General features: G+C 40.6%; 1 protein-coding gene across 1 annotated transcript in view; it reads left to right on the top strand.

The window, feature by feature from the left end:
• The first annotated feature begins 6,852 nt into the window (after positions 1 to 6,852).
• The window catches only part of LOC102869293 (calpastatin-like), a 91,621-nt gene continuing 79,245 nt past the window's right edge, over positions 6,853 to 19,228 (top strand). Inside the window, exons 1-2 of the mRNA XM_006885395.1 lie at positions 6,853 to 6,897; positions 13,579 to 13,638. Coding sequence (XP_006885457.1) covers positions 6,853 to 6,897; positions 13,579 to 13,638 — 105 coding nt within the window. The remainder of the gene's footprint in view (positions 6,898 to 13,578; positions 13,639 to 19,228) is intronic.

Raw genomic sequence — 19,228 nt, forward strand, 5'->3', positions numbered from 1 at the left:
CCCCAGGTTTTCAGAGGCAGTAAATCTATCTCCTGGAAGCAGGAGCGGCATCCATTTCCAAAATGGCTTGCCTCCGGAAACTCTATGTACGAACACTGCTCAGGCTGTTTGTTCATAGGGTCACTATGAGTCGTCTACGACTCAACGGCATTAAACAACAACAACAAATCTATCTCATGCGAGGAGATTTCCCATTCCTTCTTCCACAAAGTAGCTGATGGATTCAAACTGCATATGTTTGAGATTACAGTGCAGCTTCATACTGTTAGGCCACCAGAGCTCCCTCCCATGTGATTTACAGCCTCTGAAAACCTGCCAAAGGGTCAGTCAGCTGTGAGTCTAAGCATGATCTGTGAGCATAGCTTAGTCAGCCCACTCATGACTTACCCTCCAGCAGGTTTTCAAAGACTGTCAATTGCACAGGAGGAGAGGCACCTCTTTCTTCTGTAGAGCCCTCGTAGCTTCAAATTACCAGAGGTCCTGCCTTGGGTTAGCAGGGCAGCTCCCTATGGATTATGCTATCAGAGCTCCCTATGAGTATGATTACTATAGAGAGGCTTTATAGATTAAAGAACTTCTGGTGGCCCAGTGATAGGACCTGCATTGTCAAGCCAAAGGCACACACTTCAAATCCACCAGCAGCTCCCCAGGAGAAAGATAGGTAGTGAGTGTCCTCTGTGTGATTTGCTGCCTATGAAAAACCTTCTGCAGGATCAGCTACGTCGTTTCCAACTTGACCTACCTGACACCAACAGTTATAGATTATAATATATATTATATATGTGTTATATATACCCACATACCTTATATATTATATATGTGTATAATCTTAGATATACATGTCCTAGATATACGAATTTTCCATTCTTCATTTTTAGCAGGTTCTCTTCCATCTAGTGGGTTGCACAGGTACTGTAGACTGAATTATCTCCTATACTTTCCCACTTTCAAGTCTTTCTCAGATTGCTGTGTTCACCTGGACTGTTCACTTCCAGCAGCATTTGTTGTGAAATCCACCCATTTGAATTTTTAAAATTCAAGGAGCCAGCATTTTATACCAAAAATCTGTGGTCATTGTGGTCAGATGTAGGTCCAGATCTCAGTTTTATAATTTCTAACTATGTGACTTAAATGTGCTTAAACTCCGAGCCTCAGTTTTCCCATTTATAAATTGAAGATTTTCATGCTCTTAAGATTTTATAAAGATTTCTGTCAGATGGATAAACACTCGTTGCTGTTTCTGTACATAGACGATTTGATAGTCTCTACTTCCTAAGTACTAAACAGTCTTTACCTCCTTTATAAAGAGGGAACGTGATGGCATAATCTGTAGGGAGTTGTGCTGCTAAACCAGTGGTGGTGTCTCTCTGGTGGTGTCTGCTTAGAACTCAGCAGTGGCCCTGAGGGAAGAGGCTGCACAATCTCCTGGGTGATTTACAGGCTCTGAAAACTCCCTGGAGGGTCGGGCCATGACCTGGTTGTGACTCATACAGTTGACTGACTTTTGTGAAGCCTTTCTTGTTTACCAGATCCATTCCTTCAGAAATTAAGTCTCCTTATTTCCTAGCATATTATTGTACTTGAGAGTGTATCACAATTAGTCTTGCCTTACATGGCATTCTGAGGTGTAAGCTGTTTCCCTAACTAGATATACTAATGCAAAATCATGTTTTGTCTCAAAGAGACAGATTGATCTCTTTCATAACAACTCATTGCCTATCTTTCATCAGAGGAGCTCTTGTGGCCTTCTAGTAAGGAGTTACACTGACAACCCAAAGACACCCACCTCAAATTCACCAGCTGCTCCTCAGGAGAAAGATGGCCATAACCTCCAGTGCAATTTATTGCCTCTGAGAACCTCTGGGAGGGTCAGCTAGGAGTCAGTTCCAACTTGATGATACATAACAACAACAACAACAACAACAACATGGCGGAACACTATACAGTAAAATCTATGAATGAGGGGGCATGTGTATGGCAAAGCCATCAGAGAAGTAAAACACAAAAATTTTCCATAAAAATGAGTGATAGAAAAACCGTTCTCTGTCTAAAGGGGGAAACTTAAAAGACCTGGAAAAATAATACAGTCCTTTCTCATTCTCATGTTTACTGACTTCAGTGTACTCTGTTAGATATATTTCAGGTCTTAAAAAAAGCACCACTATTATGCTTGATAATGAAGTAGAAGACTATCTGTCATTGTATGACAGTTTGACCAACACTGGACAAACTTAAAACTTAAACAGCTAAATACACAGAGTCACCATTATAGAAAGGAAGATGGAAACCTGCACCCTTGGTGTCTCCATGTTTTCGCTAAGGAATGGCAGGACTTTCCTTAGGAAAAACCCTCATCACCAGCCTTTTCTGCAGCTCAGTGTTTAGCAAATAGTTCATGACTGTTTTGTGCATGTGTATTTTTTTTTTCTTTTTAGTTGTATAATTCCTGGTTGATGATGGGAATTATGTCAGTTTTCTAACAGGATTTTGAACAGAATTTGTTTTTCTTGTCAAATTTTTTAGAAAGTGTTAAGATATACCTGATCCAAACCATAGTATTTTTATTTATATCTTACGTATCTGAAAGTTGGACAATGAATAAGGAGGACAGGAGAAGAATCTATGCCTTGGAGTTGGAGAACAGAGCACCCACGGATTGCCAAAAGAACAAACAAGTCAGCCTGGGGTCAGTGCAACCAGAGTGCTCCTTAGTCGCAGATGGGGAACCTTCATCTCACATAGTTGGGATGTGTTGTCACGAAGACCCGGTCCTGGGACAGGGACGTGATGCTGGGATAGGTGGAGGGTCAGCAAAAGAGAGCAAGAGCCCCAGCAGGGTGGATTGACACAGTGTGTGTCAGAGATCAGGAAGATGATACAGGGTAGTGCAAGGTTCAGATTGTTGCTCATAGGGTCACTATGAGTCATAGGTGATTCAGAGGCACCTATTGACAATTCTGTTTATTTGCAGTTGTTGCTGAGAATTTATGTGGCAAAGCATATGCCTATTTGAGTTTTCACGTGCGCAGCTTGGTGACATTGACCAGAGCCCCTGGCCTCCAGTTGTACAGCTCTTGAGGTCCTTCTGACCAGCCCTTTCCTTACCACTAATCTACAGCGTTCATCATTGCCATTTAATCCTTGAAATTCTTGTTCTCAATTTGATCCTTTATATTTAGGTCTCAAAAGAGTCTGGTGCTCAAGGCAGACATTCTTTACTAGTTAAGTCGAAACACTGCCTAGCCCTAAAATGACTTTAGGGCACATTCTTGGTCCAAACTCCATTCCCGAGCCACAGTTTTAGTGGCTCAGCCATCCCTATTGCCTTGGGAAAATCTGGACTCCAGGAGAATCTGAAATTCTGTTTTGCACTCTCCTTTCTCTCCCTGATCAGTACTTTTGCACATAATCTCCAGTTATATGTTGTGAAATAACCCCCACTATAATACTGCTTTTAAGCCATCAGATTATACTCTTGTACAAATTCATGTATTTATTTAACAGTTACTCACTCACCTACCAGCTGACTTGATGGTAAGGAGTTGTGCTGCCAGCTCAGTGATGTGTAGTTTGAATCCATCAGCTACTCCAAGGGAGAAGGATGGACAGTCTCCTCCCATGAGATTTACTGCCTCTGAAAACCCAGTGCAGGGTCAGCTAGGAGTTGATTCCACCTTGGTGGTAAACAACAAAAACACACCCACTATATGCCAGACCCTGGGTACACAGCAGTGACTTAGACAGATGTGGCCCCTGCCCTCACAGAGCTTAACATTATGACTAGTGGTTCAAATCTTTGGGGAAAAAATTTTTGTTAAAACAGACATCTGTGATTTTCACTCACTATTTGAGATATTTCTTTACTTAAGAAGCAAGTCCTGTTGGACAGTTCTTCCACTCATCTGATCTAATGCAGTGTTCATTATCTATCCACTCTTTTCCCATTCTCTCTTCAAAAGGAATATATTATTAGTTATGTGTATGAAGTATATATGACAACAGTCTGGAACAAGAGGTGCATTGCAGGGAGGGATGAAAGAGGGAGGAGGGCAGAGGGGAAGAAAATTTGCAACAGTGGAAACAAATGAAACAGTTTGATGTTTTTTTAAAGAATGCCTTTGCACAGTCAATAAAACAAGTTTTGTGGGTTTTTTTTTGTTTGTTTTTAAAGGAAGTTAGTCCTCCTTTAGTAACTTTAGGTAATTGTATTCCCCTGTGGATTTAGCAGAACAGCTATGGGTCAGTTCTGACTTGACAGGACACAACAACAACAATGTTAAAAATTAATGTTGGGCCAGGCACACCTTCAGCCTTATTATGGCATCTTTGATTCTTAAAAGGTCTTTTTCCCATTACTGCATTTACTTTCTTGGCTTCAGTTTCTATGGGTGTTGATAGTTCAACATTGCAACCCCAGGCTTGATTGTTTTCCTTTATTTTTTTTTTTCAGCTTAAGAAATGTGAGTTTATTCTTCTCTCTTGGTTTTCTAACTCCAAGTCTGCACTTTTTATTATACTTTGTTTTCTTGAGCTGCCTTTTAGCTTTAGCTACTGTTTGCTCAAGAGCAAGTTTCAGAGTCTCTTCAGACCTCCAGTTTGGTATTTTCTTTCTTTCCTATCTCTTTAAAGACCTTTTGTAGGTAGATTTTTTTTTTTGTGGGTTTTTGTTTGTTTGTTTTTCCATGTAGGATGTCCCTTATATCATTCCACAACTCCTCTGGCTATTTGGGAAAGCATAAAGCAGGGAAACTTTTAGAAGACACTAGTCTTATCCTGCTGTAGGTGATACATGTTTCGGCTAGCAGTGTGGGTGGTTATAGAAAGGTGATGCAGGCTGAAACTAGCACTGTACCTCAATCTAAGTGATTCAGGGCCAGGTGATTCCTCTACATTACGTTTCTCTTTTGGACCTTCTAGCAACTCCAGATGGTATTTTTTTTTCCATTTTACAGATGAGCAAATGGCAACTCCAAGAAGTTGATTAATTACCTTAGAGGTTTAATCTCCTTCCATGCGATTTTCCTCCTCAGAAACCTGACGCCAGATCAGAGTTGGTTCTCACTCGGAGGCAGTGAGGGGGAGAATAAGTGTGAGAGCCTGTGACTTTCTCAGAGCTTGCTTAAATGTAGTTTGGTGATAGTAGAGATAAGGTTTATGTTTTTAAGTCTCCATATGGAGTTGTGCTACTAGAGTGGTTCAACTCTACAAGCAGTTCCTCTGGAGAAACATGGGCTGTCTCCTCCAGAGCAATTTATAGTCTCAGAAACCTAGTGGAGGGTCAGCTCTGAGTCACTCCTGTCTCAACAGCAATGATTATGAGTCTGAACTGCTAATAAAATAGGGATAGTTGTTCACACAATAAATAATAGTTAAAACCATGGAAAGAGAGCAACTTTCTGAGGGAGCGATGGTATAAGAGAGATAGCAGAGGTTTTAAGACAGAATATTGAACAACTTAGGGAGTGAAGTGCAAGTGGGAGAGATTTCCAGACAGAAAGCAATTAGAGAGGAAGAGGAGAGAGCCTGGGATCCCCAGTGTCCCACTGCCTAGGCAGAGAGGAGATAGTGAGTCAGTGAAATTATTGATGGGATAGTTCATCAAGTGAAGAAAGAGCAGCTGATGTGTTTCTTCTTCTTGTTGTTGTTTACCATAGAATTGGAACTGACCCATAGCCGACCCTCCAGGGAGTTTTCAGGGGCAGAGGGAATTGCCCACCTTTCTCCCGCAGAGCATCTGGTGGCCTTGAATCGGGCCTTCGGCTTCTTGCCACTAGGCTACCAGGGCCGATGTGCTTAGTAACCCCCAAAAAACAGAGGCAGGTCCAGGTGTGCGGGTGATCAGTGCTGCAGGTGGGAGGATATGGGAAGGCTGCCATCAGCGGGCAGGAAGGGGAAGCAAGGTTTAGCAGGAGGAAGGAGACGGCTGACTCATTCGATGCCCCACCCCCTCTGTGCCATTTCTGAACCAAGCCTGCATGACCTGTGAGAGCACTCAGCCCTCTCACTCCCATCAGCATCGCAAGACTTTGAGGTTGGCAAGGCTCCCAACCGCTTCATTCAGGTTCTATCCCCGTGCTGAGATTTTTCATTCCAACTCAGATGGATCGAAATCTCCCATTTCAACAAGGCTGTCAGGTGACCGTATGCATAAGATGTGTATAGAAGAATTGCCCAGGTATCAGAAAAATTCATCACATAGGCTATTCGAGTTCTTTTTCAAATAGCAGTTATTAAATGGGTGGGTTGTAAAGGGTGATATCCGTTTCTGTTCTTTGTTATTATTTATGCCTTCCCTCAAGATTATAATACACAAGATTATAAATAATTATAGAGTAATCTGTTCTCTAGATATTGGTTATGTTCATGGCTCATTTGAGAAGGAAAAGAGTTTCACTTAGGTCTTGTTTAGAACACTAACCTCATGTAGCTATTTTGATGCTTATGACCTGTTTTCCTGTGTTCTGGTGCTGGCTGCCTCCTGCATGGACAGGATGGGTCAAATAGCAGAAACTGCAGTAGAGGGCCCTGGTCTAAAAATCAGGCGGCTGGGGTTGCAGTCTGCCAAGCACAGCTCTGAGATCCTCATCCATGGACTGCTACTTCTCAACCTTTTGTCTGCTTCTCTTCCAGTCACCACATTAACTGTCACTTCCTCAGAATTACTCGCCCCTTGTTCTGATTCCCTAGTCTGCTCTCCTGAGCCTATCTTTCATTGTTGGGTTTGTCAAGAGTATTTTAGGCATAGTTATTATTTCTGAGATTATTCTCATCTTTGTCTCCTCTGACTTGGCAATGGCAGACTCTGATTTCACAGAGGCAGGGATATGTTATTATAATAAGAGTTTGACCAACATGTCCCCAGCACCTGTGCAGTACTTGCCATTAAGTATGTCCCAGGTACAGGTACACGGGTTCTGGATAATGATGCACAGCCAGCGAGCCTCCGTAAACCTCGGACGGGTCATTCAGCCTCTGTGAGCATCAGTTTTTCTCATCTACTTCAAGCAGAGATGCTAAAGCAAGCATATCTCTGAAGTTCTTTTCTGACATGGTGAGAAATGTGTTCATTAATGCGTCAACATTTTTCAATTCCCAAAGTTATTTCTGCCCATGCTTACAAATTTATATAGTGCAGAAGAATTTAAAAGACAAATATATTCTTTCTGATAGCAAAGATAACAAGTGTAAAAAGTTCTTATTTTTACAGACATGCTAAAATTAGTAAGTCACTATAAACTAGAGTTCAGTTGATAAAAGAGGCAGGAGGAAGGTACTTCCCTTGTTTCTAGACTCTGTAAAGTAACATCTTTCTTCAGTTTCAAAATACCTAGCACCTTAGTCATGAGATAAAGCGTTCATGAGAAAATTTTATCTAAGGTTTTGGAAGCAGGAGTGACATCCACTTCCTAAATAATGTGCCTCTGGAAACCCTGTGAACTCTGATAAATGTTGATAGTTGTTTCAGAAGGGCTTCGCACCTTTTGTTCATAGGGCCGCTATGAGTCATGCTCAACTCAGTGGCAATCAACAACAACAAAGGATAGGCGAGGCCAACGTCTTTGGCTAAATGTCCTTTATAAGAGGTTTCAAGCTTATTTATAATTATTTTCTTTAATGATTTTCATGGGTCTTGGCAGAAAGCAAAGAGAACCAGAGCAATGTCTATCTGTGTTTCATCGACTATGCAAAGGCATTTGACTGTGTGGATCACAACAGATTGTGGCTAACCTTGAGGAGAATGAGAATGCAAAATCTATTCTTGTACCAGGAAGCAGTTCTCAGAACAGAGCAAGGAAACATTGCGTGGCTCAAAATCAAGAAATGAGTGTGTCAGATATGCATCCTGGCTCCATATCTTTACAATTTATATGTGGAACCGATCATTCAGGAGGCTGGGCTTTATGAGGAGGAGTGTGGCATCAGGGTTGGAGGAAGACTCATCAACAACTACATTATGCAGATGATACAACCTTACATACTGAAAGGGAGGAAGACTTGAAGCGCTTGCTGCAGAAGTCAAGGATTATAGTCTTCAACATGAACTGAAGCTCAACATAAAAGAGACAGAGATTGTCACCACTGGGCCAGTTGGCAGCACTATGATAAATGGAGAAGAAATTGAGGTTGTTAACAATTACAGTTTGCTTGGCTCCTCAATCAGCGCTCTTAACACCAACAGTCAGGAATTCAAAAGACTCATTGCATTGGGAAAAGTCTGCTGTCAAGGACCTCTCCAGAGTACTGAAAAGCATTAATGTGAGTCTAGAGACGAAGATGTGCCTAATCCAGCCCATGGGCTTCACAGTTACTTGCTATGCATCAGAGAGCTGGATGATGACTGAGGATGTCTTTGAGTTGTGGTGCTAGAGCAGAGTCTTGAACCTACCATGGACCGCCTGGAGAACAAATAGTTCTGTCCTGGAGAGGATGAGACCAAGATTCTCCTTGGAGGCTAGGATTTTCAAGCTCCATCTCACATACTTTGGGCACATGACCAGGAAGGACCAGTTCTTGGAGGACATCATGCTTGGAAGAGTGGAGGGATAGCACAGAAGAGGAAGAGCCTGTATGAGATGAATTGATACAATAAGTAGGGCAATGGGGTGGGTGTGTTGGAATCTGCAAAACTTGCTCAGGACAGGGCAGGCTTCAGAGCTGCGATATATAGGGTCCTTCATGCTATTAAATGAAAATCTATATAACCAGTCATAATAAAATATAGAGTATACAAATATGGGGACATTGTGATAGATTACTAGTAAGTCAACTACAGCTTCCAAAAACACTGTAAACAACAGATAGAAACCTTGCCCTGCCCTGCACCATCCTCCTAATTTCTCTCATACTCATCACGCTCATTGTTATAGTCAGTGTGTCAGTGTATTTTATGGAAAGTCTTTATCTCCTTCACTGACACTGTACCTTTCCCAGAATTAGGTCTTTTTTCAAGGACTGGCTTCTGACGTATACCCAAAGTATGTGTGATGACATTTCACCATCCTTGCCTCTCAGAAATGCATTGTGTTTTATAGTTTTGTTTTTGTTTCTTTTTAGTTTTTATTATGCTAGTTTGTTTACAAAATTTGAATACATTGTTTTTACAACCAGTTCCTTCCCATTTCCCTCACTTCCCCACTCATCAAATTGTGCAACCCCGTGATTAATTCTCCCCTGAACAATAATAAAAAATCACACAATATGCTATGAAATATAATGCAAATGTATTATTTTATTGAGACCAATAAAAGAAATTTTTTAAAAAAATAGAAATGCATTGTTTTAAAATGTCCTCAGTGAAAATTTCATCTTTTTGTTCATTCCTTTGATGAGGGAAATAACTTTTGGTACGTCTTCTGTTCTCTGTGCCTTGAGTGAGCCTGCTATTCTGTGCCCTGGCCCAAGGACCAGGAAGAGTGTGTTTTGTATGTATGCTGGAGGCAGTGCCCAGTTGATGACACAGAATGCTTGAGAATAAAAGCTTTGGACTTTTATCTATAAATTTTGACAATTTATCTCTAACTCTGGGAATTAACCTGGTCTGCATTAGGTGAAGAGGGTGAATATAATAAGTTCATGACCTGGAGTGGGTGTGGTGTCCTCCAGCCCACTCTCCTGAGCTGCCATGTTGGGAGTCGGGTGCCAGGAGCAGCAGGCTTGTCCTGTTCTGTGACTCAGCCTCCAGAGTGACTCAGGGCCTGGCTTAGAGCAGAGTGAAGTCCAAATTATGGACGTCTCAAGGGAGTGTTGGCAGGACAGCAGCTGTTTACTGACAGTCCGCTACTTAAGAAGGCAACATATGCCAGATGGAATCCCAAGGCTCAGATACCTAATGGACTCAAATGTTAAGGAGGTTCACTGAGCTAGGTTTGGAGTTTTAAAGGATGATAATTGCCTACTTAATATTAACCAAGATCCTTCAAGCCAAGCTCTAGAAGAGCAATTGATACTATGCAGACAACCAACTACATACACATGCTACTTAGGTAATCAAATCACTTAGGTAAATTGATTGCAGAAGTAGTGTCCACTAACTGCGAGAAGTCCAAGGAAAATTGTTTCATGGCTACAGATCCCATTCATCTACTCCTGTTACCAGGGAGAAGCTAAGATGAGACAGACACCACAGTGACGTTTCCTCTGCAACACTGTCTCCCACCTTCTCTTCCGTTGTCACGGAAGGACAATTTGAACTCACACATGTACTTCCCAGAGTTTATGTCCTTGCCTTTTCTATTTTGTGTACGATCTGAGGAATGATATACCAGTTAAATTTAATGAGCACTTACCATGTGCCACTGGTCTGTCCATTTGCTGTACAGAGGTAATTTATGGTTGCTGTGATGTGGTAAATGTGATAATGGTTACCAATGGTGGACAGTGTTTGGTGGAGCTCCTCGATTAAAACAAGCTTAGAAGCAGGAGTGGCATCCACTTCCACAATAGCATGCCTCCGGAAACTCTATTAACGTGGAGAAACGATGAAAGTTATACAAGTGTTCAGATCTTTCATTCATATAGGGTTGCTATGAGTCACCTGTGACTTGATGACACTTTACAACAACCACCACCATGTGCAGGGCATTTTATGCACATTACTACACTACAAATGAGTTGTAATTGTTTCCATTTATATACCTGACAAAGCAAAACTCAAAGTTACTTAATTAATAAGAGGCAGAGCTGGGATTTGAGCCCAAATCTATTGAGTTTCAAAAATCTTTGTTGTTTCTAAAAATTATTATTAAATAAAGTAATATTATTTCTAATAATATTTGCTGAGCACTTATTATACGTATGATGACAGAGGAGTTCTGAGGGTATTACACATGTTGCTAACCAACAGGTCAGTGGTTCAGATTCACTAGTTGTTCTGAGGGAACAAGAAGGGCAGTCTCCTTCTGTGAAAATTCACAGCCTCAGAAACCTGACGGAGGTCTCTGTGACTCAGCATCGACTCAATGGCAGTGCCTTGTCAGATGCCAAGAAAGAATTCTTCAAATAAATTTACAAGCAAAATAAAGTCATTGCCATCCTTGCTTGTATCAGCTCTGTAAGGAGCTGAATAGATGGCAAAGCTTTGTCTCACGTACTTTGGGATGTGACTCTAAAAGGCTGTTCTTTGGAAAGGTATATCATGTTCAGAAAGATAGAGTCAGCAGAAGAAAGGAGGACCTTCAGTGAGATGGACTGACATGGTGATTGCAGCAGTGGGCTCAAGTGTCAGAGATGATGAGGATAGCACAGGGTAGATAGGGGTCAGATCTGTTGTTCATAGCATCTCTATGAGGTGTACTACATAGTGCCTTCAAGGCTATAAACCCTAATGGAAGCAGACTGCCACCTCTTTCTCACATGGGGAACTGATTGGTTTAAACTATTTGGTCAGCAGCTAGGGATTTCTGTAGACTTACAAGATAACTTTTATTTACTGAAGACAAAATGAGAATGGATGAAACTGGAGCTCAGAATATTTAATTGGCCAAGGTTGTTTTCTAAGTGGTGTTTTTAGGTGCCGTGAAGTCCAGTATGACCCATAGCAACCGTGTGAACAGCAGATCTGAACTCTGTCATATCCTGTGCCATCCTATCATCACTGACACTCTTGAGCCTACTGCTACTGTCACTGTGTTGATCCAGTTCACTCAGGGACATCCTCTGATTGGCTGACCTTTCACTTCTCCAAGCATGATGTCTCTTCCTAAGAAATAGCCTCTCCTAGCAACATGCCCAAAGTATATGAGACAATTAACAGGCTCATTCTGTTGTGGGCAAAATTATTAAGTCGAATAAATTATAATAATTAGAAGTGCCTTCATTGGACACATACACACACACACACACACACACACACACACACACACACACACACAAGTATGTGAGACAAGGCTTTGTCCTCAGCCTCCAGGGAGTATTCTGGCTGCGCTTTCTCCATAACATGTACACATTTGTTCTTTTGGCAGTTCATGCTATATTCAGTACTTTTTTCCAACACCACAGCATAAATGCACCAATTCTTCTAGATCAGGGCCTGACGTTGTTGTTGTTGTTGATGTTGTTGTTTGTTATTGTTGTTGATTGCCTTTGAGTTGAGCATGACTCATAGCAACCCTATGAACAAAAGACCTGAAGCCTTTCTATAACTATCGTCATTTCTCCAAGTTCATAGAGTTTCCAGATACATGTAGTTTAGGAAGTGGATACCGTTCCTGCTTCCAAACCTGTCTTAAACTGGGAGCTCCACCAAACACTGTCCACCATGGGCAGCCATTATGGCACTTGACCCCCCCAATGGCACAAGTTCAGCATCACAGCAAATCCAGATTACCTCAGTGCAGCACATTGACAGAAGAGTTATGTACAACTTAGAAGAAAGTTCCTCCAAAATACAATAACATGAGGGGCCCGAGGGCCCTCTAGGATGTCCTGTTGACACTAAACAAGAGGCTTAAATAAAAAACCAACTGGACATTCCACCCAACCCTCAACCAAAACAAACTCACCCATCTTACAGAGTCCTGTCATGTCACCCAGTCTCCAAAATAGAGATGAGGGGCTCTCCTTAAAAACAAGGACTCTCCAGAATGTCTTACACTAAACAAGAGGCTTAAATAAAAACCAACCAAACATTCCACCTGACCCTCAATCTTAAATTTTAGGCTTGCTGCATCAGGCCATCTTACAGAGGCCTTCCGGAGACTGGGTGACGTGGCAGGACTCTGTAAAAAGGCCTCAAGTAGCAAACGTAAAATTTAAACCCATGTTCAACTCCCACTGGGTAGCACACACTCCTGGACTTTTGTAGGACCTAGTGCCCTAAATTAGGTGAAAACAAGTAAAAGATGTCAGAGAGAATGGGGTTTCAGTGAGACATTTGTAGTTTAGTGGTAGATTTAGAATTCTTCTTTATGGAAGATCTGAGTTTGATAGAAGAAGTTGAAGAAAGGTTTATACACAGAATTACTGTTGTATGGTTATCAGGGACAGGAAGGGAAGGGAAGGATATTGTTGTTGACTGCCATTGAGTCAAGCAGACTCATAGCAACATTATGAACAAAAGGCCTCAAGCCTTTCTGTAACTATCAACATTTATCAAAGTTCATAGAGTTTCCAGAGGCATGTTGTTTAGGAAGTGGATGCCACTCCTGCTTCAAAAAGGGAAGGATAAGGGAGTGAGAATTAACAAATAGTAAAAAGTTACTAAGATGAGGGAAGGGAAAGGCCCTATAGAAAAAGTGAATGGTCAGACATTATAGGTACTGTAATTAATGTTATAAAGCAAAATGAATATCCATGATTGAGTGAAAAGCCAATATGCTTTGTAAATTCCACTCCAATCACAATGGGAAGACGAGGACTTATATTGGATTGTTAGCAGACTCACTTCATGCAGAGCCACCATCTGTCAGTGGTGGAGGAGTGACTGCCGCTCAGCAAGTCTCCCCACAGCACATGGAATTTAAAGAACAACATAGTTTATAGAACAGTTAAACAACAGACATCGTTTATGAGATAATTTATGGAGCTACAGACAGTGTAATTTACAGGGTAAATACAATTTATTTTCTGTTTTCTCTCTAGATGTCAGCCTCCTCTGTTGCAACCAGCAAACCTTCCAGTATGAATCCCACAGAAGCCAAGGTATGAATAACCTTCAATAGTTAACTTGAATGAATGCTACTTTAGTTTATTCTTTTCTGCTTCAAATCATAGATAGAGTAATTGCTGACAAAAAAGTTTGGTATTTGAGGAAACTCAGTTACGAGAGTAAACAGTTTCTTCCTAACTTTTTCGGGAGGGATCTTCTAATCCCAGTATTTACCTCACAGATCACCTATACTTGCTTACATTATTTTTAGAACATCTGGAAAACAGTATTCACTTAGGATTTTTCTAGTTTTAAATTAATGGAGGTTTTTATCAGGACTTTTTATCTTGAGTACATTTCTTTTGGTTGAAAAAGAATATATATTAACTTCTTGATAAAAATGATTCTATTGTTCTTGCCATTTAAAAAACTGAGGAGGAAGAAAAGTTACACTAACTCACTATGTTGATGTTGTTGCTCTTGTGTGCTGCAAAGTTAAAACCAACACAGCTGACCCTCCAGTTGCTTTTCAGAGACAGTTAATCGCACAGGAGAAGATTGTGATTCCTTCTCCCGAGGAACAGCTAGCTGGTGGATTTGAACCACTTGCCTTTGGGATTGCAGTGCAGCTTCTTGCCATGAACATAGAAAGAAGAAATCATAAAAACAGCATTTTCTTGATAATCCTTGTTGAGCTCATTTGGGGATTTATTCTAATAATCTTTTCTTGTGATTCCAAAAGAAAAAAAAATAATGTCTTCTTGATAAGATTGTCACACAGGGGAGATCTAGTTGATAGCAAGCTAACTATTTTAAGCCCTATGCCTTGGTTACAATGTCTTAAGCTCCTTTTGGGGAGAATATTCTGGGGTGGGATTAAAGAGGGAACATTTTCAAAGAACTCTTAACTAACACATATGAGACAATATTCTTTATGCCTTTATGAGCCATCCCAAATTCATTATTATTACTACATTATTACTCTGCTTAAAGTCATCAGCCTTCTTTTGCTTCTTGCTTTCCATTTATATTCCTTTAACATCCTAATAAGATCCTATCCCAAGTAACATGACAACATAATTTAGTACTGTTAAGTTTAAATTGTTTTTTCAAGGAACTTGTAAATATCTTAACACTATCCAAATTCAGACTCTCATAAATGAAAGTTTCCATTCATTGTTGTTTTTAATTTATTTTTTAATAAAAGATTTTGTTATCTTCTTTTGGTATTTTATATTTAAATTCATTCTTAATGTTGTTGTTATGTGCCATCAGGTTGCTTGTGACTCATAGTAACCTTATGTACAGTAACAGCTCTGAAGCCTGCTCTGTCTGAAGCCAGTCTCACTGACTGCAACAAGTATACTCCCATTACCCTAGTTACTGTATCACTCCATCTCATGCAGGGGTCTTCCTTTCCTCTGCTGTCTCCACCCTTCCAAGCATATTGTACTTTCCCAAGAACCATTCCTCCTGGCCACATGCCCAAAGTATGTGAGACAGAGCTTCAGAATCCTAGCCTATAAGGAGAACTTTGATTTCACCCTCTCCAGGACAGACCTATTTGTTCTTTTGGTGGACCATGGCATATTCAAGACTCTTCTCCAGCACCACAACTCAAAGGCATCAATTCTTCTTCTGTCATCCTTAGTCATATTTCAGCTTTCTGATGCATTGCAAGTAACTGTGAAGACCCTGACCTGGATTAGGCGCACCTTAGTCTCTAGACTGATATTGTTGCTTCTCAGTACTCTGAAAAGGTCCCTGACAGCAGTATTTACCTCATAACAAAATTTTTATTAAAAAAATTTTGGTTTCATGACTGCTGGTGCCAAAAGTGTTGTCCTGTTAGTATAATTTCATATTTTTATTTCTAATTTGAGTGAAGGATTACAAGGCAAATTAATATTTCACCCAACTGTTCATACACAAAGGAAAATATTACAATGAAATATCCAAGGAGCTAGAGTCAGAAAATCAAAAGCTCTAAACTCACTCACTATTTCTTAAGCTCAAAGAACTGAAGAACAAATTTAAACCTCGAGTTGCTATACTTAAGGATGCTTTGGGCAGAATATTAAATGATCCAGGAATTATTAAAAGCATATGGAAAGAGTATACAGAGTCACTGTACCGAAAGGAATTGGCAGACGTAGAAGAATTTCATGAAACAACATATGAGCAAGAGCCTATGGTGATGAAGAAAGAAGTTCAAGCTGTTTTGAAGGAATTGGCAAAAAATAAGGCCCCAGGAATTGATGGTATACCAATTGATATATTTCCACTAACAGATGCTGCCCTGGATGTGCTTACCAAGTTGTGTCATGAAATCTGGAGAACAACCACTTGGCCAACTGACTGGAAGAGATCTATATTTGTTTCCATTCCAAAGAAAGAGGATACAACAGAGTGTGGAAATTATCAAACAGTATCATTACTATCACATGCAAGCAAGATCCTGCTGAAGATTATCCCAAACCAGCCAGAACAGTACACCAGAAAAGAACTTCAGAAATTCAAGCTGGACTTAGAAGAGGCTATGACACCAGGGATAGTATTGCTAATGGCTGGTGGAGCTTGGCTGAAAGCAGGGAATACCAGAAAGATGTCTATCTTTATTAACTGTACAAAGGCATTTGATTGTGTGGATCATAACAAGTTATGGCTAACATTGAGAAGGTTGGGAGGATTGGGATCACCATTGGAGGAAGATTCATCAACAATCTGTGTTATGCAGATGACACAACCCTGCTTGCTGAAACTGAGGAGGGCCTGACACGTTTGCTGGAGAAGGTCAAGGACTGCTGCCCTCAATATAGGTTGAGGCTCAATATCCAGAAAACAAAAATTCTCATCACTGGGCCAATTGGCTACATCAGAATGGATGGTGACGAGATTGTGATTGTTAACAACGTTTGCCTGGCTCCACAGTCAACACTCTTGGCACCAGTAGCCAAGAAATTAAAAGATGTGTTGCAATGGGAAAGTCTGCTGTTAAGGACCTCTCCAAAGTACTGAAGAGCAATGGTGTCAGTCTGGAGACTAAGGTGTGTCTGATACAGGCTATGGTCTTCACAATCACTTGTTATACATCAGAGAGTTGGACAATGACCAAGGAGCACCGAAGGAGAATTGATGCCTTTGAGCTGTGGTGCTGGAGAAGAGTATTGAGTATACCATGGACTTCTAAAAAAACAAACAGCTTTGTCTTAGAGAGGGTTAAACCGGGCTGCCCCTTGGAGGCAAGGATTCTGAAGCTTTGTCTGACATACTTTGGGCATGTTGCAAGAAGGGACCAGTCCTTGGAGAGGGACATCATGCTTGGGAGGGTGGAAGGATAGTGCAGGAGAGGAAGACCCTCTATGAGATGGATTGATTCAGTGACTGGGTAATGGCAGTAGATGTGTCAGAGACAGTGAGATTGGCACAAAATAGAGCAGGATTTAGGGCTGTTGTCGACATAGGGTCACTATGATTCGCAGGCAACTCGATGGCACATAATAACAACAAGATTCATACACATTCTGTACTTTCCCCCTCTAATTCTGATTTCCATTAATTCTCCTATACTTTTCTGTGTCTTCCTTTTCTTTAGTGATATTATGCTTTTCGTTCCCTTACTGGATATTATCTTTCCCACCACCTGTATTCATATATGTCTCTTACCTAGTTACTAATTTTTACTCTCATTCTCTTCCCTTATCATCCTTGGTAACCATCCAAGAATGATTCTACCTGTGTATAAACTTTTTTATAACTGTGGTCTTATATAGTATTTGTCTTTTTTGTGACTGACTTATTTCACTTAGCATAATGTTCTGTAGACACATCCATTATTTCATGCATGCAGTGTTTCATGAATCCTTTATTGTTTTTCATTGTTGCATAGTACACTGTGTAAATATTCATACTAATAAGTGTATATAAAAAATGAAATATGATGTAAGAAGATATATGCATATAAATATTCATTCGTGTTCATTGAAGCATATTTTACAATAGCAAAGAGATGGAAACAACTCAGTTGTCTATCAATAGGTGAATGGATAAAAGAACTCAGGAACATTTACACTGTGGAATTGTTGTTGCTGGGTGCCATCTAGTTAGTACGACTCATGGTAACCATATGAACAACAGATCTGAACCCTGTCCTAGCCTATGCCATCCTCACAGTCTCTGACACATTGAAGCCCATTGCTTTGGTTATTGCTGCATTGCTATGTCAGTCTACCTAGTTGATGGTCTTCCTCTCTTTCACTATTCTCCCATCTTCCTAAGCCATCCTTTTCCAATGAATAGCCTCTCCTAGCAACAGAGTATGCCCAGAGTATTGAGGTGAAACTCTAGTAGTTTTGCTCCAAGGAACACTCTGACTGCACCTTCTCCAAGACTTATCAGTTTGTTTGTTTTTTCCAGTCTACAGGATATTCACTATAGTGTACTATGTTATAGAGTACTATACAATAAAGAATTCATTAAACATTGCATAATATGGATGCTTCTAAGAACATAATACTAAGTGAAATAAGAGATTTATATTGATTCCTATTCCTGAGAAAGGAGATGCAGCAGGATATGGAAATTATTGAGCAGTATCATTACTGTAACATGAAAGCAAAATCTTGCTGAAGATTATCCCAAACCAGCCAGAACAGTACACCAGAAAAGAACTTCAGAAATTCAAGCTAGATTTAGAAGAGGCTATGACACCAGGGATAGTATTGCTAATGGCTGGTGGAGTTTGGCTGAAAGCAGGGAATACCAGAAAGATGTCTATCTTTATTAACTGTACAAAGGCATTTGATTGTGTGGATCATAACAAGTTATGGCTAACATTGAGAAGGTTGGGAGGATTGGGAATCCCAGAACTCTTAATTGCACTCTTGTGAAAACTGTATGTAGAACAAGAGACTGTTACGTGAATAGAGCAAAGTAACATTGCATGGTTTAGTGCTATATAGCGACCCTATGCACAGTAACCCTGAACTCTGCCCTTTGAGGAGCCAATCTCACTGTCTCCAGCATACCTACCCTCATTACCTGTTACTGTGTCAGTTCATACCATCCAGGGTCTTCCTTTCCTGTGCTGTCTCTTCACCCGTCCAAGCATGATGTCCTTCTCCAAGAACTGTTCCCTCCTGGAAATATGCCCAGAGTATGTCAGATAGAGCGTTAGAATCTTTGCCTCTAAGGAGCAACTTGGTTTAACTCTCTTCAAGACAAACCTGTTTGTTCTTTTGGCAGTCTATTGTATGTTCAAAACTCTTCTCTACCATCACAACTCAAAGGTAATCAAGTCTTCTGTCATCCTTAATCGCTGTCCAGCTCACTGGCGCATAGCAAGTAATTGTGAAGACTGTGCTTGGATCAGGGGGACCTTAGTCTCTAGACTGACACAGTTGCTCTTCAGTACTTTGGAGAAGTCCCTGACAGCAGACTTTCCTAATGCAACTCATCTTTTGATTTCCTCACTGCTAGTGCCAGTGTTGATAGTAGAACTAAGTGAGCTGAAATTGTTAACAATATCCAGCCACCATGGTGCTGCCAGTTGCTTAAAGTGGTGAGAATCATTTTGTTGATGTTGAGCTTCAATCAGTATTAAAGACTACAGTCCTTGACCTTCAGTAGCAAACATTTCAAATC

This window comes from Elephantulus edwardii, unplaced genomic scaffold, assembly GCF_000299155.1.
Source record: "Elephantulus edwardii isolate Elephantulus edwardi_28Jun2011 unplaced genomic scaffold, EleEdw1.0 scaffold00043, whole genome shotgun sequence".
In the NCBI taxonomy this organism is placed as follows: Eukaryota; Metazoa; Chordata; class Mammalia; order Macroscelidea; family Macroscelididae; genus Elephantulus; species Elephantulus edwardii.